The sequence below is a fragment of the Ursus arctos genome, unplaced genomic scaffold, assembly GCF_023065955.2.
Source record: "Ursus arctos isolate Adak ecotype North America unplaced genomic scaffold, UrsArc2.0 scaffold_3, whole genome shotgun sequence".
NCBI classification, from domain to species: domain Eukaryota; kingdom Metazoa; phylum Chordata; class Mammalia; order Carnivora; family Ursidae; genus Ursus; species Ursus arctos.
Window position 1 is genome coordinate 60,107,167 of NW_026622985.1, and position 12,729 is coordinate 60,119,895.

General features: G+C 35.2%; 1 protein-coding gene across 5 annotated transcripts in view; it reads left to right on the plus strand.

The window, feature by feature from the left end:
* Positions 1-12,729, plus strand: part of BBS9 (Bardet-Biedl syndrome 9) — a 416,531-nt gene that overhangs the window by 212,860 nt on the left and 190,942 nt on the right. For all 5 annotated transcript variants that reach the window (XM_026509007.4, XM_026509016.4, XM_026509017.4 and 2 more), the window contains one exon: positions 1,413-1,565. In XM_026509007.4, the coding sequence (XP_026364792.2) occupies positions 1,413-1,565 (153 nt within the window). The remainder of the gene's footprint in view (positions 1-1,412; positions 1,566-12,729) is intronic.

The window sequence follows — 12,729 nt, forward strand, 5'->3', positions numbered from 1 at the left end:
GGATCTCACAACCCTGAGATCCTGACCTGAGCTGAAATCAAGAGTCGGATGCTTAACCGACTGAGCTACACAGGTGCCCCTTTTTTCTGAACATTTTGAAAATGATATTTATTTCAGGACTTGTTTTGTAAAGTTGAATCAGAAGTTCACATAATCTGATTTCATGGCATGTTCCTTCTACTCTATGACTCTCACTAGCTTTCTTTTATTTTAATAATATTAAATTCAAAGGTTATGAGAAGAGTTGTAGTAAAAAGAGTCTATTTTTGATTCTCATTCTCCAGCCACTCAGTCTTCTCTTTGGAAGCAACTTTTGGTGTTCCATTTCTTCTGTATCTTTTTAGAACTATTATATGCAGTCACAACTATGTTAATGTACAGATTTCTTTTTAAAAAATACATGAATGGTAGCATATTATACATACTATTCTGTATTTTGTTTCTGTTTTTTGGTTTGTTTCATTCAATGTGTCTTTGGATAACATTGCATATTAGTACTTAGTAGTCCTGCAAAGTAGTCTTTATTATTTAACCTGTTTCCCTATTGGTGGGTATTTTGATTATAAATAATATCTTACTATACTACAACAGAAGAAATAATTCTATAATGAATATCCTTGTATGTACATTACTTTTTGCAAGCATACCTCTAGGATAAATTCCTAGAAATGGGCTTGCTAGATCAAAGGCTATATTGTTTGAGAGCTATTTGTATTAGTTTTTCTATAAATTTTGCCCTTTTTTTTATTGATTGATACTCTTTTCTTACTGATTTGTCCTTCTCTCTTTGATTCTTAGATGCTTTCTAGACATTATGGGCTTGACTTCTTGTCTCTGTGGTTATTGCTATTACTTTTTGCAGTTTGCTGTCTTGTCACTTTATGATATTTTTCTTTTTTTTTTTTTTTTTAACTATATAGAATTGCTTTTTTCCCCCCTTAGCTACACATTTATCAGGGGTGTGAGTGTGTATATGTCTGGCTTTTGGCTTTTGAGTTATAAGGGTTTCTGTCATGCCAAGATTATTTAAAAATTCTAATTTTTCTAGTACTTTTATTGTGTCTAAACTTTTTATTCCTCCAGTTTATCTTGCCGTAAGGACTGGGGGAGAAATTCTTATTCTTTTTTTCTCTGTAATCAGTTATTACAGGACATTTATTAAATAATCTGTCTTTTCCCCAGTGATACTAGGTCATCTTTACTGAATTTCCGTGTGACCTATCCTACTCTGTTATCTGTGTATCTATCTATTCATGTACCAAATATCACGGTTTTAATTCTCTTAACTTTATAATACATTTAAATTTCTTCATTACTCTCTGTCAAGCTTTAATTGGCATTGCCTGTATTCTGACTTTATAAATGTTTTGTTGTGCACATTTAACCTGAATTTAAGAAATTCTCTATTGTAGTTGCGGATAAATGGTGAGAAATTAGAAGAACTCTTATCTGAAAGAGCTGTACAATTTCGGGCCATTCAACGCCGACTATTGACAAGGTTCAAAGATAAAACACCTGCCCCCCTCCAACACCTGGACACCTTGCTAGATGGAACTTACAAGCAGGTAAATATGATATCAATGATAGTTTTCCACTACTGGATAGAATTTTTATCCCTCGCCCTAGAGTCGTGTACTAGAATATCAAGATAGGTATTTCTTCCCTATGTACTGTGGAGCAGCAAATAGCACACAAGCTTTAGAGTCAGAAAAACTTGGGTTCAAATGTCCAGCTTTGCAACTTTCTAATTATTGATCTTGAGTAAATTACATAAGATCCATCATTTTCAACATTTTTGCCTCCCAGAGTTATTGTGAGGATTTTTGATCATTTATGTGAAGAAGCCAGCCAGCACAATGCCAGGCATATGGTATGTGCTTAATAAATAGTAGCTGTTATGCTTAGTGTTATCATTAAATAATTCTCGGTGCTTCTCATAATTATCACCATAATTCCTTAATTGTCCTACTGAGCAACTGGCTTACACTTCTATTATTATGTCAGTTGATGTTTTGAGATGGAACTCTTAAACAGCTTTTTGTTCTAGTTCAAAAAGACTTGTTCCTTCCTCTTTCTGATTCTTCTTTCCATCAGTGGTTTATCTTTTGCATGGCTAGGGTGATCTGACTCTCATTCTTACAGTCTTATGTCACCAAAAGCTGTTCAAAATTATTATCTCTGACTTGAAGTAATTATTTTTAAAATTTAAAATTTAAAGTTCCATGGGTAAAAACCTCTGCCAATTCCACTAAATGGAGTCAGCTTTGAATGACTACATGTCTTCTTATGCTTCTATATAATATCATTAATCTGTTTCAAAATCGGAGCTGTGGTATGAGTATTCTGTTCATTTTTTATTTTTTAAAAATTTAAATTCTTTATTTTATTTTATTTATTTATTTTTATTATGTTCAATTAGCCGGCATATAGTACATCATTAGTTTTTGATGTAGTGTTCAACGATTCATTAGTTGTGTATAACACCCAGTGCTCATCACCACATGTGCCCTCCTTAATACCCATCACCTGGTTACCCTATCCCCCCCATCTCCCTCCCTTCTGTAACCATCAGTTTGGTTCCTGGAGTCTGGAGTCTTTCATGGTTTTTCTCCCTCTCTGATTTCTTCCCATTCAGTTTTCCCTCCCTTCCCCTATGGTCTATGCTCTGTTCATTTTTTAATTGATTTTTTTATTGAGATAATTATATATTCGCTTGCAGTTATAACAAAAAATACAGATAGATCTCATATATCCTTTACCCATTTTCCTCCAGTACTAACATTTTGCAAACCTACAGTATATCACAACCAGGATATTGGCATTGATAAAATCGATGGATTTTTTTTCAGAATTTCATAATTTTACTTGTGCTAGTTCGTGGGTATGTATATTTTAAGTTCTGTACCTTTTTAGCACATGTGTAAGTTCATGTATCCACCACCACATTCAAGATATTGAACAGCTCCATCACCACAAATGCCCTCATATTGCCTTTTATTGCCACACCCTGCCCCCACTTCCTCCTCTACTATATTCTGTTGATTTTGAATGGACAAATCAGATTTTTTTTTCAGTTAGCTTCTCTAGAGGAAAGAAGAATAGCTTACTATGTAGACATCAATAAATGTATTGATGATACAGTTGTTTCTTGAAATACTCATGGTTATGTGAAAATTAGAAGCAATTTGAGGGACAGTCTGTAGAAGCATTAGGATATTAGAAAGAACATGGGACTTGGAGTCCAAAGACCCCAGTTCTGTCATTTATTAGCTGTGTGGTTTTGGCAGTTCCCTGACCCTCTCAGAGCTTCGGTTTCTTTCCATAAAATGAGATAAATACTATGAGATAAATTGTTGTTAATATGGCAAGAGCTCCAGTACGTACTGTTAGAAGAAAAAGAAAAAGAAAAAAGAATATACTATCTTGTTGTGTGTTATATAGTATATAGATATTCTGTGGTATGGACAAACTACAGTTTATTAAAGAACAGATCTTAATAGTAGTTTCAAGTTGAGTCTAACAGTGAGAAAAATCACTTTTAGGCAACTCTGCTGTGACCAAACAGGCATATGACGTACTTCACTATCTCATACTTTCTGTACCTGGTGTAAATATTTCTTATTTTTACTCTTTGCCTGGGTAGGGGGCATGATTTATTTGGCAGATTAGCCAAACGCATGAAATAAAGAGCCATGCTAGAGTGTGGTTTTACTTTCCATGGCACGACTGTCAGTAGATTTTGAAAGTGTTTTCCTAAAACAGAAGTTTAAAATTAGATCTTTACCTGTGTAAAATCCTTGTTTTCTCATGTGTAGGGAACATTTAATTTTTTTTGTTAGTCCTTCTGTGAATCTTACTGCCACTTTAGTTCATCCAGGAGCAGTAAGAGAGGCACTCTGAGCTGTTCAGTGAAAGACTTACATTTTATTGCATTTATCTGGAGGGTGTTACATTGTTAGCATTTAATGAAGAGTGATAATTGGCTTATGTGAAAATAGAAGCAGAAGCCAGTGTCCTTCTAAAACTATTGTGTAAGCTCTGAAGGCAGAAACTGTTTTATTTTATTTTTTGCCTTATTTTTTTACCGCTATATTCTTAGGATGATACGTTTCTTGCCACATTATAGGTGCTTAATAAATATTTGCTCTATGAATGAATTCTTTATTGCCGCTAATATAATTTATTGAAGCTATGTTTTTGATAAGGGCAGGACTTACACAGAACAGACTGGTAGAGAATCCTTTGAGTTCAGGCACATGAATCATTGGGATGGTTTGTTTTAAAATCCCCAAAAGCCACTGAAGGAAGCTCTCTTCTGTCTTCCTAAATAATTTAGTTGGAGGACTCAGGTAAACTGTCATAGCTAAGAAAGTTTTATAGCTGCAAATTCTTGACTAAGAAAATCTTTTCTGTTCTTTTTTTATAAGTATATGTATGCCAAAGTAAATTTGAAATAATCATCTGCTGAAATACATCTGTGCTGATAGAACATCGTTGAGGTTGAATCCCATCATGTTCTGAGTGGCATAAGAATTAATTGGACTCTTTCAATATTAATGTATGTCCAGAAGCATGAAAAGTCTAATTCTCTTCATTTCTTATTTACATAATTGTTGAATTCTTCCTCTTGGAAGCCAATTTCTTTCCTGTCTTTGAGAGGCTAGGATAGGATATAGAAATGTAGGACTGGAGGAAGTTTGGGGGTCTTACGGGTATTAGGTGGTCTAGGAACTGCTATGGATTCTAATATAGTTCTTAGGACAAACTGAAAGTGAAGAGCAAGGTCCTTCATATACAAATGATTAAGCATTGCTGAGTTGGCTATAATGTGAATTAGTTTGTATAGTATACTCATTCCTGTAAACAGTTGAGCAGGTACAGAAGTAGGTAAGGCCAGGGCAAGCACTATAAAATCTGTGCAGATCTTAGCAGAAACTGCAGGTACCGCTAGCTTACATAGTGAGCCCATGAAGTAGGTCTCTAATCTTTGAGTGACTTGGGGTTTAGGTACCTTTGATTCTGGTCCACAAGAGCCTATTAGAGAAAGCCACTGCTTCTACGGTTGCAGTAAGACATCCAGCATTGTTTCCTTTAAATACATGCTAATAAGTGCTCTAGGGTTTAAAGTGGCATATCTGATGTATCCTAGTAAAATGGTTAAGAATTCTATGTTTAGAGTTAGGTTGCTTGTGTTCTAATCTTGGCTTTGTGACATTGGGCAAATTACTTAAACAAACAAAGAGAAAACAAAACTCTTCCTAAGCATCAGTTTTCCCACCTGTAGAATCCTTCCTCTTTCATGGAGTTTTTATGAGGACTGAAATCTGTAAACACATAAATTGCTTCGAATAGTGCATGGTAGAGAATGAGCTCTCAACAAATGTTAACTACAACTCTGGGGGACTCGTCTTCATTTTTATTTGACTAATAAGTTATGCCATCTCAAAATGGTGCTATTCATTTTTTCAGACAAAAGAGGTTATAATAATACATCATCTTTCTGAAACTCTGCTATTTAGAACCTCAAAAATCTAGACCTTAGCCAAGAATGAGGAAGATCCTGTGTCCTCGGGCATCCCCACACTCCTTTGTGTGTGTTGTTTGGTTCCAGAGGGGATACCAAAAGGGAAGGGGCATCAGGACGATGAGTGAATTCCTGATTGTTTCATCTGGATGTATCCCTAGAAGAAAAAAAAAATTCATACACACACGCGTGTGTGTGCTCACGCATACACACACGCGTGTGTGTGTGTACTTACACATACTGCTTTGCAGAAATGTTGTACTGAACTATAGTTTTGCAAGCAGTATATGAAAATGTCTGTTTTCTAGGTATTATTGTTTTGATCTTTACAATTTTGATCTGAAAAGAGAATTTGATTGTTGTTTTATCTTTCTTTGCTTACTTGTGACGTTGAATATTTTTACAATGTTTATTAGCGATTTGCATTTGTTTTCTAGTGATTTTCGTTTGTATGTTTTCTGTTCAGTAGTGTATCAGGTAGTTCTTTTGTGTATATTAGAAGTGGCAATCTTTTATCATACTTTTGTCATGCATAAAAGATACAAAAAGTTTTACCAATTTGTCATTTGCCTTTTATTTTTATTGATAATGTTTCCTTGACGTGTAAACTTTAAAAAGTTTTATATAGTAAAATCTATCCATCTTTTTCCTTAAGGTTTCTCTGCCTAGGAAAGCCTTTCCCATGCCAAGAGTACATGAATATCAACATATAATTTATTCTAGCATTTTTATGCTATCATTCTTTATATATACTTTTAAAATCCATCTGGAATATATTATGCAATTTAGTGGGAATCTAATCTCCCTGCCAAAAATGGTGAGCGAGTTGTCTCAGCCCCTGCTTATTACATAATCCATTTTTCTCCTGCTGAGCTAATGCACTACCTGTATCATTTAATGATTTTACTGTTACAGCAAACCACCCCAAACCTTAGTGACTTAAAACAGCAGTAATTCATTGTTGTTCACTTGGGCAGTTCTGTTGATCTGGGCCATGCTTGGTTGATCTCCACTGGGCTCCCTCATGTGTCCCTGGTTAGCTGATGGCTCAGCTGGAGACTGGATGGCCTGGGATGTGCTTACTCACATATTTGGCAGTTGGCTCACAGTTAGATGGCATCGTTGTGCCATATGTCTCTCCTGGCCCAGCAGGCTGGCCTGGTTTTATTCACATGGTGGCTGCAGGTCCCAATGCACAACTATTCTTCAAGCCTCTGCCATGTCTCTAATTCCCTATAGGTTTTGGCCAACCCAGATCAAAGGGGTGAGGAAATAGACTCTGCCTCCTTATTGGATGAGTAGAGAATTGTGGGCATTTTTGTAATCTATCCTACTTTTTTTTTTTTGAACATAATACTAAATTAGCAAAATGTTTTAGAAGACAATTTTTTTCCCTTCCATAATCCTTAGACTTAGGTTTTCTGTACTTTTGATTTTCAAACCTAAATTTTTGTTGTCATTACAATATTATTTATTCATAATCACTTTTGGTCTATGAACTCTGCGATAATTTATCTTATAATTAATTAGGTTTGTCAAGAGTTGTTATGAGCATCTGTACTGTTTTCAGGTTAGTGAGACTGCCTGAATACTATTCGCTTGTGCGCTTAGTTACGGTCAGTTGTTTTGGGGATGGAATATGTTATTCAGTCTTCTTGGAGGGCTCCACATTATCCCTGTCCAGGGTGGGCTTCATGGACACACAGCCTGCACAGTCACACACAACTCTGTGTTTGGTTTAAAGCCCTGTGCTTGCCATCTTGAAATTCTTTATACTTTTGAATAAGAGGCCCTCTATTTTCCTATATTTGCTCTATTTTTCCTTCAATTTTTGCTCTGGGCCGCTCAAATAATGTAGATGGTCCTGGCCCTGTCAGGATACTAACTAATTTCTGATGAGTAGAGTAAGAAAACTGGGAGTTGAAATATAGAACAGAGTTCAAAAACAGAATGGCTTTAGGACTACACCTGTAAGTTCCCCAGAGTTGGAGAAAAAGTGATGCAGTAGGCATCAGTGAGAGCAACTCTGGTGGCAGCTTAAGGGTTTCTTTCTGGGAAAGGGATCTTGGTTAACTGATCATGAGTGGTAAGTCTTATCTCATTTAGGAATATCATTCTGCAATTAGTTGTCTCTAGGCATGTTGTGGGTACCAGCCTCCTTTTAGACTTCCAACAGGTGGGTCACTAAGCTCTGAGATGTGCCATCAATAATTATGAGTTCTGCTGCACAAGGGGGTCAGCCAACCACTTTTCTCCCGTTTTCAACTGCAAGTCATTTCCTATATCCTAAATTTTTGATTGGCTAGGAACCCCACAACACATATTTCCACATTAGCATTTTACTCTTATTAGCAGGCCTTTCCTACATAGTATCTACCTTCCATCATATCACATCCCGTTGAGGGCATCTACCAGGCACCCCTTCCTGAAGTCAGCCTGTGGCTGGAGCAAGGAGAGGGGACTGGGACTATCACTCTAGGAAAAGCATCTTGTGATGCTTACATCCTCCAGTGAAGGAGGATTTTCCAGCTGCCCACTGCAATTTCAATAATTTAGTCCAGAATTTGGAAAAAAAGTCTTCCTTTTTGAAAGAGCTTTCACCTTTACTTTTGGCTTTAAAGGCATAATGTTGAAAGAAATTAACCATGTCAAGAGTTTCTTTTTGTCAGCAGTTAGAAACCTAGATTTCCTCATTTGTACAATTGGAATACTGCCTTGTCAGTCTGAATATATTTTTGGAGGATCTAAGAAAGGAAGTAAGGTAAGAGAGGGGAAATTCATGTTTATTGAGCATCTGTTGAGTCTAAGTAAATTTCATTTATTACTTCAGTTAATATAAATCACAATCATCTTGTGAAGATGGCATTATTGTTCCCAGTAATGGATCCCGAGTTATGGATGAAGAGCTTGGGACTCCAAGCAGGGTTAAGCAGCTTGCTCAGTATTGCACCTATATTTAGCCATCTATTCCAAAGTCCATGCTTTAGTATGTCATGTGGCATATTTAATCATTTCCATGTGGGATGTAGACATCCTAGGTTTTCTTTAACGAAACTATAGTCAGGTTAAAGAAAAAGGAGATTCGTGGAAACTATTTGTACATATTCATGTTGTTATATGTATATATTCATGATCATCCAATATTCGTTGGGTATACACCTATCAGAAAGGTAGCAAAATCTGGAGAGGTCCCCAACATATATATTACATCTGAAACTTGAGTATCAGAGGAAGAGGTAACTGTTAATTTAACTCATACTGAAGTTCAGTTTCTTTGCTATCAAATTCTAATGCTTATTGCATTTGACAGAAAAGCTTTGGAAAATAAGTTCTCTTTCATGTTGTAAAAATTATATGTACATTTGTTAGTCAAAGCAGGACTGATTGGCTGAATTGAAATTGGGGACATTTATACTTATTTTCTGAAGGCTTGTGTTTTGGTGCTTTTATGTGTACTTCCCCCCCCCCCCACTTGAGCACTAACCCTCTGTTGTAGCAGAGGAAAAATGTTTACTAATCTAAAAGTTTGTGTCAGATGACATATGTGTGATGTAATGACTGATAGTCATTAGTGTTCTAGAAAGGCACTTGGCTGATTTTTCTCTTCTGCAAAACAGAGGTTGTATTAGGCATAATTTTAAACAGAGATCCTGTGGTTTGGAGTTTGCTATTTGTTACTTTTTCTGTACTTAAAACTTCCTTCCAGTTTGTTTATTTGTATGGTATTGATGTATAAAAATCATGTTAAGTCACGCAAAAGTCTAAGAGCTTTTTGGTCCATGACTTTTTAAATGAGCATGATTTTGGCTGATAACACAAAGGAATATGTGATGAAACATTCAGGCCTATTTTCCTCCTTGCCATTGGCAAGTAAAAACAATGTGTTGATAGATTGAGAAGGAGGTATCAGGGATTTGGTGATGTTGCTGCATTTGTTTTTCTTCTAACTACTTAAGAGCTAAGAAGAGATTCTTTCTCCTCTGAAGGAGATAGAATAAACAGGTGAGAAATAGGGCACAGAGATTTGCAGCCATATGTTTGGGGATGAACGGAATTGGTAAGTTAAAAATTGGAGTTTATATGTTTTTACCCCATAATTCTACTCTTGGCTATTTATCTAAGAAAATAGTTCACAAAGAAAAAAAATAAATCCATTAGGTTGGTCATTTATAACATTAATCACTATAAACTAGCTTTCCATGATTAGAAAATGATTAAGTTTATTGTAGGGCTACCATTTGATATGATCTCATTTCATATCATTATTTCATTTTTAAAAAACTTGCAATAATGTAAATATTTCAAATAATTGAAAGTAGCATTTAGTATGTAGTAAGTTTCAAATAATGAAATAGATGTATCTATAGTAAATGAGTGTGCAAAGATGTGGAAGGAATATAAAAAATTGAAAATGGTACCCACTTGATTTTAGGTGACTTTAAATTCTTAAATAATTTCCTTTAATATTATAGTGATCACAGTTTGATAAGCATGAAAATAATTTTTCACAATATGTAAATGTACTTAACACTATTGAACTATATACTTAAAAAAGGAATAATAATTTTTATGTTCTGTGTATTTTACAGATACACAAAATATACAAAAATAATAACTTTTTAAAAAATGGAATGTGATCACCAACTCCTGGTCTTCATTGGTATTTTCTGAAGGAAGTATTTTCTCTCTCCCCTATATACCCTATAAACTCATTTCTCTATTCCCTGGATGTTTAGAACTTAACCATATATGAGTTAGTTTATTCTTATTCACTCAAAAGAGAGCGATTAGATAACTGAATGGCAAGCTTGGATTAATTGATATGTGAATAAGGATGAGGGTTATCTTATTCTATCTCACTCTCACCTCACTAGTCCCTCAGTGAAACTAGAGGAATATACAAAGGTCTTCTAAAATTATGTGAATTTTTCCTCCACTAGGTCAGAGTGCAGTCTAGAATGTAATCTCCCAAGTGTGTTTGTTATAAGTGTATCCCTGATATATTCAGTATATGTGTGTGGCTATAAGTTCTGCTCCAACAGAAATATACTTTAAACCACAAATATGAGCCATATATGTAATTTAAGTTTTCTAGTAGCCACATTTAAAAAAAAACAAAATGAAACAAGTGAAATTAATCTTGATAATGTGTTTTATTTAACCCTATATATGTAAAACATCATTTCAACATGTAATCAAATTAAAATTATCAAGATATTTTGTATTTTTTTCATAGTAAGTCTTCAATACATTGTTTAGTTTACATTTGCACTGCATTTCAAGCTCTGAATAGCCATATGTGGCTAGTGGCTACCTCAGAAGACATTACGGTTCTAACTACAGACAATTGTGAACTCATAATTTTATATTGTTTCTTGTAATGTCTTTTGTTTTTTTCTTTTCTCTAATCCTTTTATTTATTTATTGTTATTTATTTATTGTTATTTATTTAATATATTTTAAAAAATATTTATTATTTAGAGAGAGGGAGAGAGAGAGAGAATCTCAAGCAGACTACCTGATGAGCGGGGAGCCCAACTAGGGGCTAGATCTCAGGACACTGACATCATGACCTGAGCGGAAACCAAGAGTCAGATGCTTAACTAACTAAATCACCCACCGCCCCTACTTTTTATTTTTTAAAGATTTATTTAATTTTTAGAGAGAGAGAGAGATCATGTGAGTCGGGGAAGGGCAGAGGGAAAGAATCTCAGACTCCCTGCTGAGTGCAGAGCCTATGTTGGGCTCCATATTCTGACCCTGAGATCGTGACCTGAGGTGAAATCAAGAGTGGAGCACAACTGCTCAACCAATGAGCCCTTTAGCAGCCCCTTAATCCCTTTAAATTCTAGCTTAAAGAAAGGGCAGGTAATCAGAAGGGGGAATGAAGCATGAGAGACTATGGACGCTGAGAAACAAACTGAGGGCTTCAGAGGGGAGGGGGGTGGGGGAATGGGATAGGCTGGTGATGGGTAGTAAGGAGGGCACGTATTGCATGGTGCACTGGGTGTTACACGCAACTAATGAATCATGGAACTTTACATCAAAAACCAGGGATGTTCTGTATGGTGACTAACAGAATATAATAAAAAAAATTAAAAAAAATTCTAGCTTATAATAAGACTTTCATTGATGCAATGATTTTCACTCACTGGTTGTGAATAGCAGGTAGTGGGAAGTACTCTCAGATGGTTAGGGGACTACCAGGAACCTTTGCTCACATAAACCATGCCTTCAGGTATTGTTTCAAAAAAAGAAAAGGAAAAAAATCATCAAATTTTGTGTCAATGGACTTGGGTCCTAGTTCTAGCTCTTTATGTTGATTTTGGGTATGTCACTTGGCTTCTTCTCTTTTATCTTTGGACCCCTTAGAACCTGTCTGAGTAGCATCCAGCTGGGTGCTTATCTTCTAGTAAAATTTTTAATAAATAATTATTGTATCTGCATAATGGTTAAGGCAACGGACTTAGAATCTTAAATTTCCCTCAATTCAGAATTTCAGAAACAAAAGGGCCTTTAGGGTCATTTCGTGCCAGCCTAGGGTGTGTTTTTGGCCGGTCAACATTTGTTTGGTGGACGCTAGTGATAATGATCTAAGTAACAGGGCTTTATGAAACTGAATTAGTTTTCAAACAAGATATACAAGTACAGAGTAGTATTATGACATTGGAGTTATGCTTCCCTGGATTTACGTATGTAACACTAATTGACGTTAATGCGGGTTGTACATAAATCAAGGGGAAAGCAGACCTATTCGTATATAAAAACATTCTACTTTTAATATCCATCTGGTATGCTTTACTTCCCTGGGGCTTATGTGTTTTTTTATAAACTGAATGCATACTTCTTTATCTGCATGTTCTCCAATTGGTATTTGGTTTTTCTGCTTGCTAACATTAGTGTGAATACCTACTTAGACTGTAAATTCAGTATTAGGATTTTATTTTGGCAAATTTTTCAGATTCAGAAATTTGATCATCTGTCTGATAATTAAGTATTCTAAACAAAAAGTAATCAGGGACATACTATTCTGCTAAAATTTCTATTTGTTGTTAGTTCTTTTAAAAAAATTAGTCCTTTGAGATACACCCAGAAACAAGATGTTTCTAATATTACAATAAAACTATTAATGAACCCATTATAAGGAAATGAAAATCTTATCTTTTTGTATCAGTGATGAGAGAAAAAATATTTAAGTGGCTTCT